This window comes from Ornithodoros turicata, chromosome 3, assembly GCF_037126465.1.
Source record: "Ornithodoros turicata isolate Travis chromosome 3, ASM3712646v1, whole genome shotgun sequence".
NCBI classification, from domain to species: domain Eukaryota; kingdom Metazoa; phylum Arthropoda; class Arachnida; order Ixodida; family Argasidae; genus Ornithodoros; species Ornithodoros turicata.
Window position 1 is genome coordinate 15,944,131 of NC_088203.1, and position 23,330 is coordinate 15,967,460.

Here is a 23,330-nt window from a genome sequence, read left to right on the forward strand (position 1 = left end):
TGCCAATGAAGGAAACAATATAAAAAAAAGCATAGAACCCTGCATTGGAAGAACTGAAATGACAATTGACCAAGTCATTGTGCTGCCGGTTGCAATGTCAGATGTCTGTGCATTCCATTCGTTTTACATAGTCATAGAAGCGTTGATACTTTTTCAACGTTTCAAGCCTCTCAAGAGTCGCGCTAGCGAAACCGAAAACGAAAGCGAAACTGCCGCCACCACAAGGCGCTATAAGTTCGTTTCACTCATACTAGGTGCCGCCACCGCCGCTCTCACCGCGCGCGGGCGGTTTGCGCCATTTTGATTTTGCCCGTTCATTGTGCGTGCGCATGTGTTCCTTTTCTCGGTTGCAGTGATGAGCGTTGTGAAACGATTTATGGTCAGCCGACGTCCCGTCGTGCTGAGACCCGCACCTGAACGCAAGGTATGCAACTATATGCACAGAGTGTGCTTACAAAGCCGCGTCGAAGGTTACGAATACTGCATCAGGCACGTCCTCGAAGATAAAACAGCGCCGTTCCGCCAATGCGCATTCACCCACGCCCAGAGCGGCCGACGGTGCTCAAATGCCGCTCCGAAGACCGACAAACGCGAGTCACTGTGTCAGTGGCACGCCAAGAAAGCTCTGCAGCACCGTCGAAATTCGAGTCGAAAGCAGACGCTGATTGAAACACCGCACAAGATACTCGAGAGCCTCGAGCACCACTGCAGGGACCCCCAACACTCGACCGAGCAGTCTGAGATCGCGCGCAACACCATCAAATTCTACGACGCCGACAGCGATCAGGAAGCTCCGAGTGTCCAGGAATGCTGGCATCCGGGCGATAGCGACTCCGACAGCGTCGACAACTCGGAAGATCCGCTGCGGCACGCCGGGGTGTACACGGCCGAGGAAGCTGCGGTTATCACGCGAGATAAATTGATTCGGTTGCAGTCGCTATACCTTGAACAGCTGAAACGGCTGAACCACGTTCTGAAAGAGAGGAGGCGAGATTATTTACGCAGACGACGCGAAACGCCCGGCATAAGCAAGGAGCCCCGGACGCCGCAGGAGGAGACTCTCTACAGAAGGTTTAAGGCATACTACAGGTACCATAGAGAATACGGCGTTGAAGCAGTGTTGAGAAAACGGTTCCGCGAACGTCAAACCGGTGAACCTGTTCGTGAACGGTGCAGCCACAGTGACACGACCGGCGAGCAGTGCACCAGAAACGTGCTTCCGCTGAGCAAGTTCTGTCGATCTCACATTCTGGATGATAAGAAGCAACTGCTCTTCGAGAAGTGTGATGCATGGGAAGGCGACTCGCAATGCCCAACGCCGTTGTTCGCGGTGGACGGTTGTTTGTTGCATACTCAAGCACCCCCGGAAGACGTGACACCCCCCGCTGCACCCCAAGAGGATGACTTTCATTTTCAGTCAATGGACGACATTGCAGCACTGGGCCTGGACGTTGTACAGCCGGGATCTCTATTCGGGCTGAATCAGTTCGGAGACCCAGGGGAATCGACAGACTCAGCACTGTCGGACGATGACGGCATGATGGCCATGGACAATGATCTCCTTTCCAATGTGCCAAAGTGAAGTGTTTTTGAAAAAGTAAAAAGTTGTGTTTGAGTTTCTATTGCAAAGTTTTATGCCGTGAACAAATTCTACACCTAGTCAACTGTTCAGTTTCTCGTGCCAGGTGTGCATGTCAGCAGGTGGCTTCCAAGCTGCTGCGTATATTTCTGACATTGTGCATTTAACTATCCTGTAAAGTCATCATGGAAACGTAAAGTCATGAAAGAAGTGTGTGGCACTCTGGTATTTAACTATTATATCTATTTATCTATGGTATTTATCTATCTCTATCTATATCTATAATCTTTACAAACCATTATTTTGCAGTTCCTTCCAGAGTGCTTGTATCAAGGGAAATTTGGTGCACAAATTATTCTGTACTAACAATTATTGCAGAAGGCTTGATTCTGAGTAGGAAAGTTAGCAGACAATGATACTGGTTCTCCGAAATATTTGCGACCTAAAGCAACCCTAACAAAACGAGTCGAATTCGTTGCTACAGTCATGTTTTCTAGGGCCACTCAAAATTTTGACAAAACCAATGCCAACCTAGTAATAATATGCTAGAAAAAAGGAAATAAACAGGAAAATGCTGCAGATACAAAAAAGAAGCTTACTTGCACCCAGAATTTAGCATGTTACTGTGCAGCTGTTGTTTTAACACTCCTAATAATTTGGAAATTCGTACAGAGGTGCGTTTGTGGGATATTTCGCGGTGCATGTCTTGAGACAGTTGTGTACCATGGAGCTCATCTTGTTGAAAGTCCGATGCCCACCCAGGATACCAGAAACTGTCAGTGCTTCTTTGACTTCTTTTCGACGGCAAAGTTCAAAATTACACTAGAGTTTGCAACAAACGTAAAATGGAGGCGACGAAACTCCCCAATCATAATCACAAAACAAAAGCTGTTGTAAAATGAAGAAATAATATTGGGGCGGGCGTAGATGTGACGTTTGCTCATTGCAAATGAATGCTGGCGTGCTGAAATAGTGAGAGTGTTTAGAATAGTAAATTGTACCGAGGAAGCCACTTTTACTTTGCAATTTGTACTTGTAACTGAAGGCAACTTGCCGCAAGTTCTAAAGCCCGTTCGTTATCTGTCATCGTCAGGTGGACATGTACAAGACAATAATTAAAATACTGAAGGTAAAATAAAGGGGGAATGTTTGGAAAACAAAGTAATTGGAGTAGACTAGTAACTACTTCAAAAAGTATTTGAGGTACATTTAAGATACCAGCTTCTGTCTCATAGCGGTTAAGATGATCGCCTTCCACACTGAGACTGGCAGGTGACACGGCTTCGAATACTCTCCTCACTGGCTATGCTGTGTAAGGCTTTCCCTGGGTTTTTCCGAAGACTTTCCAGACGAATGTGGGCACAGTTCCCCCTGAAGTCGGCCCAGGACGCATCATTCTAACCCCTCTGTCCCCCACTCATTCCTTCTGTCCTCTTTCCATCTGTCCACGTCTGTACGCTGCTCATAGCCACAGTTGCTTCGCGGCGCTAACGCAGAGTTAAAAAAAAACATTTAAGGTAATTGAGTACCAATGTACCAATTTCCACCCAATGTATTTCTTGTTTCTTTAATTTAAGCACAGGCATTATTGACGCATGGTGGGGAGCTGCCCTTGCACAAAGTGCCTTCAGCTCTTTTGAAAAATAATCTACCTGGATAAACGGGCTTACACTGGATCTGTAAGTTGTTGGCTAAATTCGCGGACAAGGCCAGAGTACAAAACTCTTTGGAAAGGAGGTCAAGCTTGAGGTCATAACACCCTACTGGAAGATTGATCTCACAGAGGAGGAAAAGTGGAATGGAGAGGAAATGATCCTGAAGCTGAACATGAGATGAAAAAGTAATTGTAGTATTGGGTAGAAAATACTTTTCTGTATTTTCTACTCAATACGTTTTACTTTTTTTACACCAATTACTTCTTTTTTTTTTTCCTGTCAAGTGTGCGTGTTAGAGAGCGACACAAATAAGCTTTGCCGCTGCACGTGGTAACCCAGCTTCTTCATGCGGAGGCATCGATTCTGCCTTATCAACGCGTTCCGGGCAGCTGCGCGCGAAAACAACAATCGGCGGAAATCGCGTTTTCACTAAGTTGTGACACCATCAATAGCAAAACTGGTGATGGCGCAATTTTATCTGTTCCACAGCTGGGAGTCAGCTTGATACTAGAGAGAGCTCTAGAGCGGGCTGCCCAAGCGCGAATGGACGCAGAGAAATACGCTTGTTTCTATTATTGGAGTTTTATTACGTCGTACGCTATCGCCTTTGCACGAAAGAGATAGCGTGGTAGTTCTGCACACTGTGCGAAGCTCTCTATATGTTTTGCGCGTGCGCAGAACCACCAACGCTATCCTTTACGTAAGCATAGGCGATGGCGTACGATACATTAAAACTCTCCAATAGTGAGTTTTAGTATAACGTACGCTGTAGCCTTTGCGTACGTAAGGGTATGCCGTGCGCGGAATACCGACGCTATCCCTCTCGGCTTTGCATAGTGAGGGATGGCGTGGAGGTTCTGCGCACTACGCGAAGCTCTCAATGTTTTGCGCGTGCGCAAAACCACCAACGTTATTCATTACGTACGCAAAGCCGACAGCGTACGTTATACTAGAACTCACCATTAGTAATAATACACCGGAATCCGGACAGTTTTTGCTGTTGTGAGCAAACGTGACGCCTTCATTGCACTGAATGAAGGTGCATGGCCAGTCGCTGCCGTAACTATACCCATTATTCCTTGTGCAACTATTGCGCTTGAAAGAGCTCATTGTTGTCAGGCGGGGTTCTTGAACCGCCTGAGGATCGGAACGTTATCAATCGGGCAATTGAGATTACGGTGAGTAACCGCCCGATGCCCGGCATCAGCTCTTATCTCTCCCGGATCTCTCTTCTGCGTCATCAAGGCGCTCTCATTCGAACTTCAATGAGTTGTGTCTCTCTCAACTCACTCTATCCCACACTCTCAGAGCTCACTCTCTCCACTCATAAGGCCACAGTACCGTCTGCTGTGCTGTGACTTATCGTATAGATGCTAAAAAGTGAGCGCAGGCCGTGCCCGGAGGAAGCGTCCCTATTTCTTGAGACGCAGGCCAGAGTGGAGCGATTATTACTGAATTTTCCACTGCATAACTCACACCTCCCCCGCAATAAAGAGAGAGAGAGAGAAAACAACGAAAAAGAAAAGTTGCAGAAACTTTAAAAAATATTCCACGAACAACGAGTAAAGGCACCTACGCGAGTAAACACGCCACAGTCATGGGTAAGGGGTGTATCCAGTTTGAAACCATTAAAAATAATCTTTCAAAAATAAACGCGTAAGTACCCACTGTTAAAAATATATCGCACTGAATATACGCTTAAATATCAACGCACAAAAATAATCGCCGAAATATCCCCGTTTAAATAAAAACGCTAAGGAATCCACGGTTAAGAATACATCGTTATAAATAAATCGTTTCAGAATCCCCTCAAATCCACCCTACAGTTGCTAGAGTCATGTGGTATGGCCCAAATCAATGTGAACTGCAAGCAAGGGGCTTAAACTAACCCTCACAGGACCAAACTAGCTTAAACTATCCCAAACTAAACTAAACCAAACTAAACTCACCTAACGTAACCTGATCTAACCCGGCGCAAATAGCAATGAGTCCGCCTCCATGCTAGATGGTGAGGGGATTTTGAAACAGCTTATTTTTAATGGTGGATTATTAAACGGTGATCTCTAAGCGGGGATAGTAAGCGGTTTATTTTATGGGATATATTTTTAACCATGTATTTTTAAGCGGATTATTATTGAATGTTTTATTCTTAAACGTTTACTCATAATGGTGGATTTCGGGGACCCCCCGGGATAAACATTGTGTTATCTATAGTTCGCCGCGTAAGTTAAGAAGTTCTTCCGCGAACAATTAGTATCTTATTTTTAAATGTGCTCCGGGAGACGTTGTAATATGTGGCCACACAGGCACTGCCTAAAGTAACTCAGGAGTAACACAATTACATTTCGTGAGTAACTGGAACTGAATTTTGGTTTCCATAACCTCTCCTGTACAACTAAATTTCTTTCTGAGCCATGTAACTAACTTAACTCTTCTAAGTGACTCATGCAGCTCTTACCATGGCACAAGGAAGAGCCTTTTTGTGACAGATAGGAACTGAATCCACAAAGCGCTTCCCGATTCCGTAAAAAAAAATATTAAAAAATAAATAAAAATGACCACTCTCTGCTACAACTTTCCATTTTTTTGATATTGATTGATTAGTTGTATTTTTGCTGAGTGCCTGCCGACGACTCTGAGCAATACACCAAATAGAGAAACGCAAATCAACAAACAAGCACTCAAATGCCCTTGTTGTTATTGCGTGTTAGCGCCGCGATGCAAATGTGGCACAGAGCGGCGTACAGACACGCGGACGAACATGGAGAAAGAACAGTGGAAAAAAAAAAACACTCAAATGTGAATCTAGGGTTATTTAAAGTTCACTGATTAGCCTATTAAAAGCTGATCACAGAGGGCAGAAAGAGATAAGCACGTTATATTGTAACACAAACGTTTAAAACGCTTAATATCAAGGCCAGGGGAAACAATATCATTAAGTAACATCTGCATTCGTAACGTAGGCATCGTATGTATACGCTGTTGAACAAATGGTTAGTAGAGCGCTAGCCACAGCTTAACTCATATTTTTCGCGCAAAACGAGTTTCTGATTGATCTTCATAACGTTCATCATCATCATCATTTGATTATTTATTTATTTATTTATTTATGCAGTTATTTATGGATTTGTTTATGGATTTACGGATTTATTTATTTATTCATGTATTTATTTTCTTTTTCTCACAGTGGTTGCGACAGGTCATCATAAACGTAAAAGACGGTTCTTTGCATCGATGCGAACCTGCATTGAAAGTTTCTAAGCGATGAGGGTAACAGAAGCGAAGAAAATAGACACCGTGAATACCGAAACTCATGCGGCTCTGACGTCACAGCCCTTGCTGCCGCCAGGCGACGCACGAGAAGCCACGTGCTTACGACTGCCAATGGGGATGGACGCAACTCTGGGCACTGTGACGTCTGCGCTTTGCTCGTGAGTGGGTTCGAGGTCCTGTATTATCTCGTTAAGCACGGCACGTAGAACAATCATTCTTTTTTTCTTCACTATTCTGGCGTACAGCAAATGGGTCCACGACGTAATGGACCACACCTGTGAAAGTGTCCCAATCCAAGATGAAATGTCCACCGGAAGTCATCAAACTTAGTTTTCGGCTAAACCGACCTCCTAGTACACGTTTGTCTCATGTCACGTGTCCAACAGCGACAGCCCTCGCAAACGAGTTCGAAATCAATGACACTTCGACAGCCGTCCCACGCTTTCGGACCCCCGCTGGAAAGGACTGACACGGTAACCCCAAGATAAAGTACGGCATTTCTTCCGCTTAAAAAAAAAATGGAGTGTTTGTAGACCGTTAATAACGTCACCGTGAAGTTATCGTATCTGCCAGACCCACTGACAGCGTGCGTGACCCAGCGTGTTGGGTCGTTGATTGGGCACGGGAGATAGATACAGTATGCCGAAAGCAATGTTATCAACGGTATATATCGACACTCTCCTGCACGAACGGCCGGCGCTGTACATTTGTTCAGCGATGCATGAGGTACTTGAAAACAGTGTAAAAAAAATCAGTTTCCAGGTTTCTGTCAGTGAGATAAATTAAAGGTCGGTCCTTATACATTATTGTCAACACCGTACACAGCAACGTTTTTTACACTTTTTAACGCGTGAAAAGTTTTTAAATAAACACATTTTTTTATTCCGCAAGGTGCAAAGACAGTACCGAAAAAAGGCGTTCGTAAAACACCTGTCTGAAACAGTATTTGAAACGGAATACACAGCCCTGACATGGTGTGTTCTGTTGAATACGCCACTACGCTGTGAAACGCACACCACAAATGCATGTGCCAAGCACAACACATTTCCACCCGAAAGTATTACAAATGGCGAATTCTGCAAAAAGCACCGCATCAAAGGACATAGAGAACACCATTTCATCTTGTGTGTCCCATTTAAAACATCACTTCAGATGGGTATTTTGCTAACAACATTTTCAACGCTGTTATTACACCTTTCAGTTCAACCTGCGGAGTAAGAAAAAGGATGTTCCATGTATAAAAACACTCCGTTTACACGCTCGAAAGATGTAAAAAAAGAAAAAGTTCGTGTGTGGTAAGGCCGCACCTTCACCTTCTGATCAACGGGGTCAAGAGGGTTCGTTCAGCGTTCCCCGCACAAAATCCACGAAGCGTGGATTGCGTGTGATCCACTTGTATAATATAAGGCTTGTGCAGTGACAGCGTATATCGTGCCATTTTCGCAACCACCACGCACTGTGACGCAAATTTATTACTCCCGATCAGCGAGCCGAGAAAATCACGCCGTGCGTGGATGCTCCCGGTCGAGAAAAAAAAAAAAGATACGCTGCACGGCCGCGGAATGGAAGCCTGCTTTGGTAGGTTTCGCGAGGCAAGAAGGCATGGAGCGACATCATAGAACAATAGAAATAATAATAATAACAATAATTAATAATAATAATAATTTATTTTTGATAAGTTGCCCATAAACAACCCTAAGGACTGGGTTACTATTTTTTTTAAATTCCGTGATAGCGCCACGAAGCAGCTGTGGCTATGAGCGGCGTACAGACGTGAACAGATGGAGAGAGGATAGCAGAAAGGACTGGGGGATTAGCATGCGTCCTGGGCCGACTTTAGGGGGAACTGTGCCGACATTCGTCTGGAAAGTCTTCGGAAAACCCAGGGAAAACCTCAGACAGCAGAGCCGGTGACAGGATTCGAACTCGTGTCACCTCACCTCCCAGTCTCGTCGTGGAAAGCGATCACTCTAACCACTATGCCACAGGAGCTGGTCTGGGTAAATATGTTAATATCAATGTTAATATATGTTAAATATCACGGACAAAAGCCGAAGCTGCTGCCAAACGCTTAAATTCAGTGGATTATTCTCATTTATTTTATTTCGTGTTAACTCCGCTAGGCAACTGTGCCTATGAGCTGCGTACAGACGTGGACGGATGGAGAGAGGACAGCAGGAAGGAGTGGGGGACCGAGGGGTTAGTATGCGTCCTGGGCCGACTTCAGGGGGAACTGTGCCGACATTCGTCCCGAAAGTCAGCCGGAAAACCCATGAAAAGCATAGCCGGTGCGGGGTACACAGATGTACACTCGAATCAGGTTAGTACAACCCGATTTCTTCCCGAATCCCAATCACACGTACCACGCTGTATCACGAGCGACGTGCGGGTACGCACGCATGTACGGTATTTGTATTTCTTTATGTAAATAAATACATATTACACATGTAAATAGTTCATGTATACATTACGGATATAAATAAATATGTTCCTGTTTGATCTAAATATTATTTGAGTGCAGCAATGAACTCGAAACAATAAACACCACCTCGCTCGCGTTTAGTGCTGCGTTCAATGAACTACACGCCGTGATTCGCGAAGATTGCATGCCAATATATGCACTTTTAACTGCGGGCCGCAGCTGGACACAAGGAAAAAGAACGACTTCACAACGAACTAGATATTAAAAAATGACACCCGATCTCCCCACCCAATCCGGGTACGGCATTTTGACTTAAAAAGCCGGACTCTAAAGACATTGTATTGTCACATGTTTTCGAAGTTCCCCAGAAAGTATAAAACAAATAAGGATTGTTTGACAGGGGACTCGAAAGTCTATACAAGTGTATGTTTAGCAGCGAATGTTTACGTTTGCTTGACAGCGGATACAGAATGCCCTAGACGTGCTACTGCGTGCATGCTTGTTTCTACGCGTTCATCCAACATCCAACACGCGTTCACTGAACTGGAGTACACGACCTTGTTCGTGGGCGCCGCAACCTCCATTTTATTTTCACACCGGTACCAAAGCAAACCGTTCATCCAACAGTTAAAAACGAGAGCTGCAATACAACGCCTCCGATGTATAGTGTCGTTGAGTTTACCGAACGATTCGCCTGCCGCGCTGGAGGGATCATGTGTTTTGGTCCGACTTCCCGCGGAACTGTGCTCACGCTCGTCTAAGAGAGCCTGAAAACAACCAAAGCAATCTATAGACTAAACAGCGAGTTTTGGTATATATAACCCTACCGGGAAAGGTTAGACCGTACTTGAAGACAGCAACTTGGACTTGAGCCCTCACGTGACCTCGCGGAAAACGTCTTAGGTTTGCAGACAGGGAGCTCGTACCAGGGTCCTTCCGCTTTGAAATTAGGTGCCCATAGGCACAGGGGCTATGAACGGGCTACTCGGGGGATGGTCAATGCAGTGAAGCACATACAAGGAGGGACAGCACGAGAGCACGTTTCGTCGTTGTTGCTGCAAGGCCACACGTCGTGAGTGCAGTGGCATCGTCTTCGCCGAAGGGCGGCGGAGCAAGGTCAAAGGCATGGCTCAAGCGTTGCTTTACCCGCAACCGAGCACAAGTGCTGCGCGTCCAAGTGATGACCAAATAATAAATGTGCACATACAGCGAAAGAAAGCTGAAGCGGTGCTCTAGTCGCAACCAACCGCAAGTGCTATGCCGTCACCGAAGAAAAGTCCTGTGCCGACGTCTGTCCATCGCGCTACACTCCGAACACGCGATGCCAAATTTAATTCCGAATCAACTTTAAAAAATCTGCCTAGAAAGATTTCTTGTCATTCATTTATTCAAGCATTCAACCTTGATGTAACAGTACCGTCACAAATTTCTAGCATTCTTTCTGTCTTACAGACCGACCAAGGACCTCCATAGAGTCCGTTTTGCCTCCCTGCCGCTTACTGGTTGCCTAAAATTTATTATACTGAAGGCGTATACTTCCAGTTATTAATTTTGTTGCTTTGTTCGGAGACCTGCGAGCAGGGGGGGTCCGGAATTCGAATGACGTATTCATGAAGGCGTGGTTAGGTTACCTAGCCGCCGAACCCTAATCGAACGAAGAAGAAACGGCTTCCAGGACGGCAAGCGGTGTAACCCACAAACCCGGCCGCGAAAGCAGCACAGCCGAGTGACCCGTGCACTTTCTCCTGTCTTGAGCAATCTCCGGAGATGGGGGTTGTTTACGCGGCCAATGAACGGATCCCCAAGGATAAAGTGGGCCAAAAGGAATGGCATAAAGTTGAGCATGGAGGAGACAAAGCTAACACTCTTCCGTCCGACTTCCGTCACACTGTCCGTGCGACTCCTACAGGTAAGGTCTCTCTTCTCTTCCTGTGGGTCCCCCTGTCAACCGGAACATTGTGTTTTGTGATCAAGGGACATTGATACTAGTTCTCTGTCGGTACGAGAGATCCTCACCATTCTCCTGGTGCTCGGGTGGGACGTTGCTTGTCGCGAGCACCGTTCGCAGTAACCTCACCGAGAGACCCAAGGCCCGCCACTGTTTTGTGCACAGCTTTCCGCGATTCGTCAAAACGTTTCGGACCGACTGCGGACACACGTCTAGGAGAACTTGAAAGCTGGTGGATGTTGCAGTCCGTTGTGAATGTATCAAAAGGGCCTGCGAGAGATATTATGGGCCCCGCGGGGGTTATTTCGGATTAGTCCTGCCCGGGCCCCCCTACCCACGTCTTCTCGGGCCTCACGTCCCTTCACCGTCGGGCCTTGGGTCAGGAAGCCCCCTCCCCCCCCCCCCCCCGCAGCCCTAGTGGGTATCATAATTTAGAAGAAATTACACAGCTCCGGCGTCCTGGTGGCCTTCTGCACTTAGAATGCTCGATCGACCTAGCGAGTTGGAAACGGAGGACGGGCTGACCTGTTCCGACCTATATAATGAAGATTGTCATCTGCGAACTTGAAAAACGCCACTGTCGCACGCGGAGAAAGTCGACTAACCGCCGTCGGGAGGTCACCGGAAAGATTATCCGCAACCAAGCGGTAAGCAGGGTCACGTTTCCCCGGTTCCGATATTTCTACCGCTACGTTTCTTGTCGGAGCACTCTTCTTTCTTGCGTGAGATCGTGGCCCAGTAATGAACGTGCTGAGTTGGACGTGCAGGAGGGAGCTTCCACATACATCCACACGGATCTTTTGAAAGAATTGCCCTTTAAGCGTCGCACTAAGCCTAAGCGCCGAAGCCCCAGCCATTCGACCTGGGGCTTCGGGGCACGTAGACGCACTTTGGGATTCCCCCCTTTTTTTTGTCTTGTGTGTGTATCAGCGCACGGCGGAGCGAGTTGAGTCACCTACGCGAACAGCTGGCGAAATTCCTCCGCCTAGCGGATCGAGGGCAGTTTGCATAATCGAAAGCTTAACCCGGAAATTGCGGACCGCGAAGAAAAACGATACCACCCGCATAACGAGTAGTCTGTTGTTTCACGTTCCTCTGTGAACGTGGGAGGTCTATAGTGGCGGAACAATGCGAGGTCAAGCTGTACGACATTTGAGCGACTTTTTCTGCTGTCGTTGACATGTGGATTACAATTGCCCTTCACGTGCGCTGAAATATGTGAGAACCAGGCACCCCTCGTACGTAGAGAACGGGGCATGTAGATCAGTAGGCACGTAGTACGTACGCCACAGAGCCACCGAGAACCGCTGAGTCCGACGGAACCAATATCGGTCTATGACTACCACCAAATTATTTTTGTTATTAGGGAACTTACTATATCGACTACTGTTTGCAGTATGCGGGCGGCGCTGGTCATCCTCGTCACCTCGTTTCTCGTCGTCCACGCGGGCCACATCATCCCATGGCTCCACATCAGCAAAAGCATCAACATAAGGCAGTAAGTGACTATGGAAGTACTTAAGCATTGGTGACCAAGACACCAACGAAACTCCTGCTTTTTTTGAGTGACGTCAGGGATGTTACTATTCAGGACCGTAATTTAGTTCCAATCATCCGTGTCCTGCGCTGGCAAAGGTTAATGACTTCCGACAATCAATGTACAAGAGCGTTCAAATGTCGAATCTTTTGTGGTAGTGCACACGTATTTTGTTGGATAACGCTAACAACAACGGATTTAAGTTTTCTTTTTCTTCGTTTTATCTGCGGTGCGAGGCTCGCTCTCTTTGCACGTTATTCTAATAAAGTACGTTCTGCTGACATATTTAATATAGTTACTCACACACAAAAAAAAAAGGCAGAAATAGGGGATCCAATACATAAAGCACCTGTATGTAATAGAGACAGTATACAGCGAAGAAAAGTAACTGCAGGCGGAATCTCATCTTTGCAAGTACATTCAAACCCTTGCACCTGCGTCATTCAAGCACACTTTGAAACACAAAAATGTTGAATGCAGAGTGAAGCCCATCTACAAAGAAGTGCCAGTGATCAAAGAGATCCCAGTCTACAAAACCATTCCAGTCTACAAGACAATCCCCATCTACAAAGTGGTTAAGGTATACAAGGATCACCATCACGACCATTATGATCATCACGACGACCATCACCATGATGATCACCATGACGATCACTACGACGATCACCATGACCATCACCATGACTACAAGTACGAGGGTTGGCAACCACCGAAGGACTGGAAACCACCGAAGGAAGAATGGCAGCCACCAAAGGAAGGCTGGAAACCACCAGAAGGATGGCAGCCGCCTGAGGGATGGCAGCCGCCTGAGGGATGGCAGCCGCCTGAGGGATGGGAGCCACCCACCTACAAGGACAGCTGGAAACCATGGGAGTCTGGGTACGTTTGCTGGTCGCCATCTAGGGACATAGCGGCAAAGAATTGTTTAGACATATTTCTCGTAGAATGGCGCAGAAAAAGACCAGGATCGCTGTCGTGTGAGGCCAATACTTGTCCGGTACCCAAACATCCCCAGTTCTTTCTTCCCCAGTTGTGCTCTGTCGACAGTCTGGTTTGCACTACATGCACTAGGAGTCTCTTGGATTCGCCCCCTCGTGTGGAATTCGAGCGTAATTTCACCTCTATTTCCTGTACGGCCAGGGTTACCCTGCAGTGACTGCGTAGCATCCTTCCAGTAATTAATAGGCGTTTTCATATGTCAGCGAGCGACTTCTGGTTTGCGATGTATTACACCTTTCAAAAGTCGTCATCGACAACATGGAGGCCATGTGAACAGAATCTTCAAAGCGTCGGCTGAATCGGTGCAGAACGTGGTATAACTCGGAAATATTTCATGACCAGTTCTCTCAATGTCTTTTTAAATGCGAGTAGGGAGCTAGGCAGTTGTAGCATGCTGCCCCACACCCACTACCCACGTGGAAGCCCTCAAAGCCAATCAGTAGATGATCTTGCAGATTAGTTTCTTGTGCCCCTGTACCTGATGTTCTGAAATACAACGTATACCTCGACCTCCCAGTGCTTGCGCGAGAACGAGGACTTGAGGCTCAAAGTTCTCGCCGCCCTAATATTCGGTCCTTCTCTGTCTGCAGGTCCCCCGGAATCGAACGTCGGAACTCCACCGCCAAAGACACGAAGCCCTAAGGTGTTCACCAACATCCTTGTACATACTACTACCCTCTCCTGTTGTAATTTATTTCCTCCCCTGTACATGTCTTCCACCTGGTATAGAATAATAAATAAGAAAAAAACTGTTCATTCACTGAAAATGAGTGCCGGTCCGAAAGCCACCGCGTGCGCGGAGAACGTTAAAAAAAATATGACCTTGACCCACTTCCCACAACGCGCCCAAACAAAATGCTTTCCTTGCGGCTTTTCCTCCACCTGGATTCACTCTCAGGTGATTTCAGCGTAACAGCTCGGCAAGCACAGAAAGTTCTCTAGAACGGTAGCTGTCCAGGGTAACCGTTAACCATGCACTGACACGCGATCAACTTCCAGCCCACCAGCGGTATGGCCGAGCGGATTAAGACGTCCCGCTCGTTCGTGGTATCCAAGGTCGTGCTGAAGGTGGTGGGTTCGAATCTGGGCTCTCTGAGGTTTTCCCCGGGTTTTCCGAAGACTTTCCAGACGAATGTCGGCACAGTTCCCCCTGAAGTCGGCCCAGGACGCACACTAACCCCCCTGTCCCCCCACTCCATCCTGCTGTCCTCTCTCCATCTGTCGACATCTGTACGCCGCTCATAGCCACAGTTGCTTCGCGGCGCTAACACAAAAAAAAAATTCCAATCCCCGGTCCTTCTCTCCTCTTTCTTCTTCTCTTCGCCTTCTCCTCTCTCCACAACTGTAACGGACGGACCAACACGGCTGTCGACGTTGGTGAGCCCTATAAAGCGGCGCTTTATCGAACTATGAAGACCAATCTAGCGCAAAGAAATGTCCCTGGTTAACAAGTTCGATACAAAACGGCGCCATCGCACAAAAAGCGCACCCTCCTCGTGTTGCGCTCAACGACATCATCTACACATATATTAATGCGCCGAAAAAGAAAACACAACACCGCGTAAAGTATGACGGAGAACGAATCGCTCCAAAAATTATTCCGTCCCGCAAGCCCGGAACCAAGTTGCTCAACAGCAAGCTTTGATTTTAGCGTGACGCAATTTGTTCGCGCCAATTCGGTTGTGCCTCTTCGGTTCGCCATGCGAACTGGTAGCGGTAGCCTCCCTCATATTATGTGCGGGCAGCATCGGGACGGAGCTGGATGAAGCGAGCTAGGGTGAGGGTGAAAGATGATGAAGATTTATAGTCGGTATACGAAAGGAGGTTAAAGGCACAATAGACAGTATTAGTGCATCGTACGCTATCGGTGTACGGGGTTGGTGCGTAGCGTTGGTGGTTCTGCGCACTGCGCGAAGCTCTCTATGCTTTGCACATGCGCAGAACGACCAACGCTACCCCTTACGTACGCAAAGGCGACAACGTACGATATACTGAAACTCACTATTAGAGTATTGAGCTAGGGTCAATAATACATAAAACTATTGCACACACTCTCTCCCCTATAGCCTCGTTTCCCGAAGGAAGCGCAGCTGAAGCTGAAGTTTTATGGGGGGCGTCGGAATGTGGGGTCAAGGGAGGAGAGGGGCGACCACCACGTTTGAGCTTCCCCCCCCCCCATTTCATCATTGAGATCAGGCAGGGATCCTGATAATACTCTCTTATAACTAATAAGGCATATTTTTACAGGATTTTGGATACATTTTGATTACTGCAGGTACCCAATCCTGATCCCAGTCTATTACTGGGATCGCAGCATCGTAACGCCGCTCGTTGCACGAGCACGGACGGCGTTACGATGCTGCGATCTTCAGACGATGCCAGCAACGCGACCCTATTTGACGTGAGAGCGTTACTCGGCATGAACTGCATCATTGCCCCTCTGTCAACAAACACTTCCCAAACCTAAGTATGGCTATATCTGATCAACGCAGTAGGTGTAGTAAGGTCCTTTATTTTTCTTTTTTTTTGTAGCGGCAAGCTTGAAGTAATTTTCTGAACTGCGTGTATATATAGTGCCTGTCACTTTGCTACATTTTGTTTGTTTGTTTTTTGTTCTGATCCCTCGAACAATTTTTAGCCCGCTCGCTCCCTCCCTCCCGTGCCCCTGTGGCGAGAGACTTCCGAAGCCCCTGGCAAAAGTACGTCCTTCGCAGGGTACGCTCGCCGCGTTGCGTACCACTCACCGTGTTCTCCCTGCAATACACGTCAGAGTGCGTGCGTGTTGACAGACTTGTACGGCAACTTGAGTAGAGTATTTATGTTACGTATATCTTGAATACTCTTGCGAGTAACTTGGTATCTTGCAAATACTTTCAAATGTCAGTATTTAGTAATCTAACTTCAATACTTTTCAATAACTTCTAGTCATCTTCCGAGTTATTTTGAGGATACTTCACTGTAGGTCACAGGGAGGTTGAGCGAAAGATTCTCTTTTGTCTTGGCAATGCGCTTTCTGCACCCTTTGTGCACCCCACCCTACGCTTGTTCCTATTGGCTGCCATAGCTCGCCGCATCACTCTTCGTTGCGACAAGTAGTGCGCCGACCCCGAAACTACAGGACAGACCTATGTGCAGTGGCTATGGAGCCACATAGGTGGCCACCTGGTGCCGCTGCAGTCTAATTTCTCCGGCGGAGTAACTCTGCTAAGGTTGACGGACTACCTTTCGTGCTGTTCTTAATTTGAACACGAGTCTATTGGTAAATTACTGAGTGCTCCTCGTGCATAAGAAAGACTCAACGGTCGACGTTGATTGCACGCGTTGTCAGCAAACTGAAATCGTCGAACGCATCTTAAGAGATGGTAGCTCATATGTTGAGGTGTGCTGAGCCAAGACCAGGCTTGTATACAAGATAGTCACAAAAAGTACTTAAGCTACTGTACATATGCTTTAGCGTCTGACATAGCGAATATTGTGAGATATTCGCTATAATGTCCCTCTTTTGGGAAAGGGTGCAGCGCCTCGGGTTTGAAAGTATACATGAGGCGATGTGTTGTCCTATACAGGGTATGCGGGTAAACCGAAAGCCGTAGGGAGGCTCTTTATTAGGTTAATGGGTGTTTTAATGGGACAGGCTATCTAAAGTAATTCTGAACGGCAGCTGTGCCTGCGAGCCAATAAAGCTTTTTGGTAATGGTATTTTCATCTTCACGCTCTTTCATAGCGAATACCAACTGTGACGTCAAAGAATATCTTAAAAGTAACCAGTTGTACATTTAAGGTTATTTAAATACTTAAATACTTTTCAATATTGGGTTTTTGGTACTCTACTCAGTTTCAGTTCCAGCACCGTGTGTCTGGGATTTCTGAAGCACGTCAAAAGAACCCCAGGTGGTCCAAATTATCCGCAGTCCTACCAGGCAGCACGTGCAACATGTCGCCACACTGCGCAGACAAACCTTACGTGTAATATCGCGGTACCATTACTATTACTCCGTTAACTTTTTTTGCCAGGTTCTCAGTAACTTAAGTACTTTTTGTGAGTATCTTGTATACAAGCCTGGTCTTGGCTCAGTACACCTCATCGTATGAGCTACCATCTCTTAACATGCGTTCGACGATTCCAGTTTGCTGACAACGCGTGCAATCAACGTCAACCGTTGAGTCTTTCTTATGCACGAGGAGTATACTCAGTAATTTACCTATGAGTCGTGTTCAATTTAAGAACAGCATGAAATGTAGTCCGTCAACCTTAGCAGAGTTACTCCGCCGGAGAAATTAGACGCAGCGCCACAAGGTGCCATCTATGTGGCTCCATCGCTACTGCCCATAGGTCTGTCCTGTAGTTTCGGGGTCGGCGCACTACTTGTCGCAACGAAGAGTGATGCGGCGAGCTATGGCAGCCAACAAGCGTAGGGTGCGGCTTAAATGTGCCGTTCTTATGGTTGAACACGACCATGCTTCGTGTTGATGGACGTCTGCGAGCTCTGTCAAGATCGCAATAACAATTACAATTCCCTTTCGGGGATACGTTTAAAGCTAAAATATAGACTGGTAAAGTCATGGGCGTAGCTAGAGGGGGGCAAGGGGGAAGACGTGCCCCCTCCCTCCTTGGTGCTCCAAAGTCACTCGTGAGAATGGTGCGCTCCTTAGTCATAGGTCGTCATGATCATTCTCAGATGTCATAATATGAACCTCTGAACACTCATCGCAAAACACTGCAGCAAACAGACACAGGACGAAGACGGGTAGAAATCCAGCGAACCGGTAGGGAAGTACGAAGTGAGTTGCCCCAGGACGAGAGCCGCCGATATTTCGAACAGACACTGTTCTTCTTCTCTGTCAACAGTCCCAGTTTGGGCCCAGAAGAAGAACAGTCTCTGCTCCAAAAATCTGCGACTCTCGTCTTGAGGCAACTCCCTTCAGACACAGAACAAGAGGGTTCGGAGACACCACATCCGCTGACCACTCGCACGGTCCGCAGATTCCATCTCCAGAAAAAGAGGTGGGAGTGCACGCTTCGCGCCCCCCTGAAAGCCCGCTGCACCCCCCTCCCCCAGCTGGAAAAATATCCTGGGAACGCCCATGGGTAAAGTAGCATTCTTTGCACGATGATCATAGACGAAGAACGCCGGGCGCAAGCGTCACAAAAAGCGTTCTCTGCGAAAGATTTGGCTTCCAAGGTGTTCGATACGCGATTTATCCTGGGGCCTTGCGTGTGCACCGGCGCGTGGTACCGTCCAACGGTATGACACTATACCCGAAATGTAGGATCCGGGAGGAGTCATCGGCGTGTCGTTTGGTCGCGTTATCGACCTGTGAGGGTAGTGAGCGGTGAATGTGCCCGCTCACTCCAACACCACCTCCCGTGTGGCTAAGATGGTCGCCGTTCCACGCCGCGACTGGGTAGGTGAGCCGTATCCTGATCCCGGCAACGGCTTTGCTGTCTGGGTGTTTCCCTGGGTTTTCCTCGGGCGCTTTCAGGCAACTAATCATCCCCATTCCCGGGGAAGGCGACTCGGAACACATGACACCCTCCCATTGCAACATGCCGCTACATCGGCAGGCATACTGTGCGGTTATACACGCCAACTAACCAAACACTAGCAATTTGTAGCGCTGTTAAAGTTGTGGTACGAGGGGGGGGGGGGGGGGGGGGGGGGGGGGGTTGCTTATGCATAAGTCATTCTCCGCCAGAAACATTATACGGTATTATTACAAGGTAGATTTAGCCAGGTATAGCGAAGGCGGAAAATAAAACCAAATCTGCCCCGGCAACACTGTCATCTCCGTGGCTCGAGCGATCCTGGGTGTGGGTAGCACAGGTATGGTCGTCAACAATAAAAAATATTTACGACGAGCGCATGGGTCTTGTATATACTAACAGTTTATTCAAAATATAAGTATAGGAAAAGCTATCTGTTGCCCCACTAGTACACATATACGAAATCATTTATCACTTGAGTATTTTTCCGTGTCCTCCACTGCGCACCTGTAGCAGTAGGCTCGTTTCTCCGTGCATTCTTGTATGCGTGCCGTGTGCGCGTGCATTGTAATGCGGAGTTCGTATACCTTTTGGATTAAGGAGGACACGACGTTCACATCTCGAATTTGTGGAGCAAGATTAACACGTGTGAACAGATGAGTGCTATGCATCCCGTGTTGCTGGCCCCGCGAAAAAAAGGTTTCGTCATGGCAAGACCGGCCATGATAGCGTGAGTGTTAACGCTGAGCTGTGCGCCAACGACGCCATGTTTTTGCAACGAACCCATTATGACCACTCATTGGAGAAATACAAACGGCTAATCACTACGTGTACGTTTAGGTCTATAGGTGAGGTGAGGAAACTTCGTGTTTATTTGTGGTTATCGCGTACCCTTCGTCAAAACCTGCGATAACTCTATGTATTTCGAATTGGTATGTGTCATTAAACCTGATACGATTTATTTTTCTCTGTTCTCGTCTGGTATTGCTGCCCTGGGTGGTCAGTATGGTTCGGTCAGGAAAAAGGGAAGGGAATACAACACACACGAAGTACGCGAATGCAAACGCGCCATGGCTAATTATGCATTGCTTATTATTCATGCTGCTGACGTCATATCTGACGTCATTTATTTACAAAAGTAGTAGTCCGCGCAACGGATGGCTGGCGCTTACAGTCTCCATCATGACGTCATTTGAAGACGCAGGGTCCTGTGGGAGTTTCGCTATCTGTCTATATATACCTTGAGTATTACGTGATATTAGTCAGTCACGGTTGGTTAACAACGACGGTTTATTCTGGACAAATGGTTAGATTACACAAGTGGCGCAGGGGCGTGCTCCTTTCATGAAGACAGTGAGTGAGAGAACCTGGTGCCTTTCACGATAGGGCTGCCTACTCACGAGTGTTCTGTCGTTAGATGTTACCTCATGTAGCAACACGTCCCACTGAACTTACGTTTCACCCCGCTCATTATAACAAACAACATGTAGCAAAACCTCCTCAAACTTCCAAAAGCAGGTAAAAGCGCGCGCGTCACAAAATGCTATAACATTTCCTGTGGCCTCTTTTGTATTCAACAGTTACGAACTTTCCAGACCAAACTTTCAAGGAAGGAAGCTGCAGACATCGCGTATCAACAAAAACCATCGAAGCGTTTCGGACTCCGGATTTCCGACGCTACTTCGACCCCCCCTCCGGGTGTGACCGATTTTCCCCGTTTCCAAAAATACGCACTTTTTCGTCACGGGCTATAGCACGTGCCCCTTCGATTTATGTCCACAAGAGGAAAGACAGCACGTGCTATAAAAGTGGGCGACCACCAGCAGCAGCAGCAACGCGCACGTTCACATTCCGCGTGCGCCACAGCACTTCTTCGCCCTGCCAGTGTCTTGGAGAGAAAAGTCCACGGAGGATTACTGTCAGAGGGCGTGGAAACGTCATAGAAGGACTCGGTTCTTGGGTCTTGCAACCGAAAGCAATGCGGTCGGAGACAGTGAGAGTTGCGGTCGCACTGGTCGTCGTACTATTCGTACAAGGCACCATCGCGATGCACCATAAGCACCACAAGAAACTGGCCAAGGCCGCCATCGTGGGAGCAGCGTTGATGCCAAAGATAATCCCTATTCCCATTCCACTGCCCATCAGGTACGTAAACGAAGCGGGGGTACACGTGAACATGTCGTAGCAGTGTCACCCAGAGCTCAGGCTTCGGCACCAATGTTGCCAGATTTAGAGGAAATCTGCTAAATTTGACGGGTATGTCATAGGTTAGCTTGTTCATGATATTTGAGAAAGAGTCTTTTTATGGCGAATTTCAATCTGTTTAGACGTCAGATAACGAAATATGATAGTTGTCTAAAAAGCAAGACAGCGTCGGAAATCGAACCCGCGACTCTTGATTACCTACCTTGGAGCTTGTGTTGTGTGTTCCATCATGAATTAGACAAATTATGTCAATGCACGATGAATGTCTGCAGGATCTATTCCTACGGAAAGCAACGTGTGGCTGCGGAAGTCTATCGCGTCAAGCGCGAAAATGTGACTGACCTTTTAGAGCACACACCCTGTATATACACTGTCTTTTTATAGGATTTCGCCTTCCTAGCTTCATCGTTATCGCTGTCGCTCTTATTTACCCATTCGACTCACACGGCTGTATTACCCAGGTTAACAGACTAGTGTACGCAGAGCCACGGAACAGAAGTGGATATCTCATGTTAATAGACCACATGATGGCTTTCGCTGAGGACCCCTCGAGCCACTCATCGCAGTGACTTGGAAACAATTGATATTTTTCCAATCATTAAAATATTGCCGGGCACACCATCTAGACTCGCAATACACTCAGAAACGCATCTTTAACATGATATCAAATAGCTAAATCCAGCAGCGTTATCGACAACATAATGAAGCATTTAAAAACGTGATTTCAACTCTTCAACTGACACTTTCCTCTCTCTGCCCATGCAGTCACGGTCACGATCACGGTCACCATGACTACCACCACCATCATGTCGGATTTCACGGAGGCTTCGGAGGTCACGGGCTGGGCTATGGGGGCTATGGAGGAGGATTTGGAGGCCACGGCGGATGGTGGTAGTACATCATCATCGCCGTCGTCTTCCGTGTTCATTTTCACCGTCCGTTCGTTCGTTCATGTTGTAATGTACTGTTATTTTCTCACCCGTATCTCACGAATAAAAGTAAGATTACCATTTGAAATAACGTTAGAGCCTCGTTTCGGACGCTGAATATTAGGGATGCGCCAAACGAATCCAAGAATCTATACCAAGCACGTTTGTTTTCTTCTTCAAATTGGCGCCTCCTTAGCCCGCCGAATGCCTCAGTGGCCGACAGGTGTTTTCTTGTTTTTTTATTATTATTTACATTGCTCTGGACTGTACTGGGGTTCATGCAGAAACTGTTATTACAAGTTTAAAAGTAACCTGGTTTTGCTAGTGATTTCTGCTTAGCTTTATGGAAATACTAATTCCGACTCGAGAATTTACGCATTTCTTGCAGTCGATGAACAACATGTTAAATAAATTGCGTATGGGTATATTTTCTCCTGAAACTGTAGCATTATTTAATTTGTTTTTCCTTAAACGAATGTATCATATTCTGCTTCAAAACACTTTGCACTAGAAGTATTCTCTCTCTCTTTTTTTTTTTTTTTTTTTTTTTGCTTTTTCAAATTCTTTTTAAAGAAAGGATTTGAAAGATTCGAGATTCGTAAGATTCGCGGATTCGTAGGACATTCCTTGGATTCGGATTCAAAAAATTTGGGCTCGTCCCACCTCTACCGAATATTAAATGGAACTCACCGGTAGTTCCTGGTCGTGCGATGTTAACCGGAAGTTCACATCAAACCCTGGTTGCTGAAAATGAAAAAAAAAAGCCTAATGTCAATAAAGGCACGGCTAAAATGTACACACGAAAAAATCCAGTGGTCACTGAGCGGTTACAGGCCTATCTGCCGAATCCCGGTTCGCCGAAACGCAACTGAGCAGATATCTGCAGGTGGGGTAGTGCTTTAGTAACCCGTCGTTCAATGCATTCTGCGAGTCGCGATTGGGCAGATTGGGAAGACGCCAAGTGAGGGACGCCGGCCCCCACGACTCGCGCACACGGCAACGAAAATTTACCATGGTCCAGTCGTCGAAGATGCTGATTGGTTCCTCCTGCTGCTGCTCCTTTCCCCTGTAGCCGATCACTTGGACCCCTGACGGAAAAACAAGCTACATTGCCACCTCAACGGTCATGAACGGGTCTTAAACGATTCTCGGCTCGACTCCTATCTGTGAGCAGAGGAAAGAAGTGCTCCTCCACTTTTGAAGCTTCCATCTTGGGATGATTACTCCACGCCAGCCTTAATCTCGTCTCCAGGCTTCTTTCATATATGCCACTTCGAAAATGTTCAGTGTTATACATT

General features: G+C 47.1%; 3 protein-coding genes across 3 annotated transcripts in view; 2 read left to right on the top strand and 1 right to left on the bottom strand.

Annotated features, from left to right (window-relative positions):
• The window catches only part of LOC135388202 (rho GTPase-activating protein 18-like), a 75,324-nt gene that overhangs the window by 42,832 nt on the left and 9,162 nt on the right, over positions 1–23,330 (bottom strand). The window contains exons 6-7 of the mRNA XM_064617598.1: positions 23,044–23,120; positions 22,723–22,776 (exon numbers count right to left, since the gene is read on the bottom strand). Of these exons, the coding sequence (XP_064473668.1) occupies positions 22,723–22,776; positions 23,044–23,120 (131 nt within the window). The remainder of the gene's footprint in view (positions 1–22,722; positions 22,777–23,043; positions 23,121–23,330) is intronic.
• On the top strand, positions 271–1,622 carry LOC135389955 (KAT8 regulatory NSL complex subunit 2-like). Its single transcript, XM_064619994.1, has one exon. It carries the CDS (start codon positions 356–358, stop codon positions 1,580–1,582), a length of 1,227 nt encoding a protein of 408 aa, XP_064476064.1. The 5' UTR covers positions 271–355; the 3' UTR covers positions 1,583–1,622.
• LOC135387645 (uncharacterized) lies at positions 12,275–14,055 on the top strand. The gene is made up of 3 exons (XM_064616753.1): positions 12,275–12,375; positions 12,895–13,293; positions 14,004–14,055. Exons 1-3 carry the CDS (start codon positions 12,275–12,277, stop codon positions 14,053–14,055), a joined length of 552 nt encoding a protein of 183 aa, XP_064472823.1.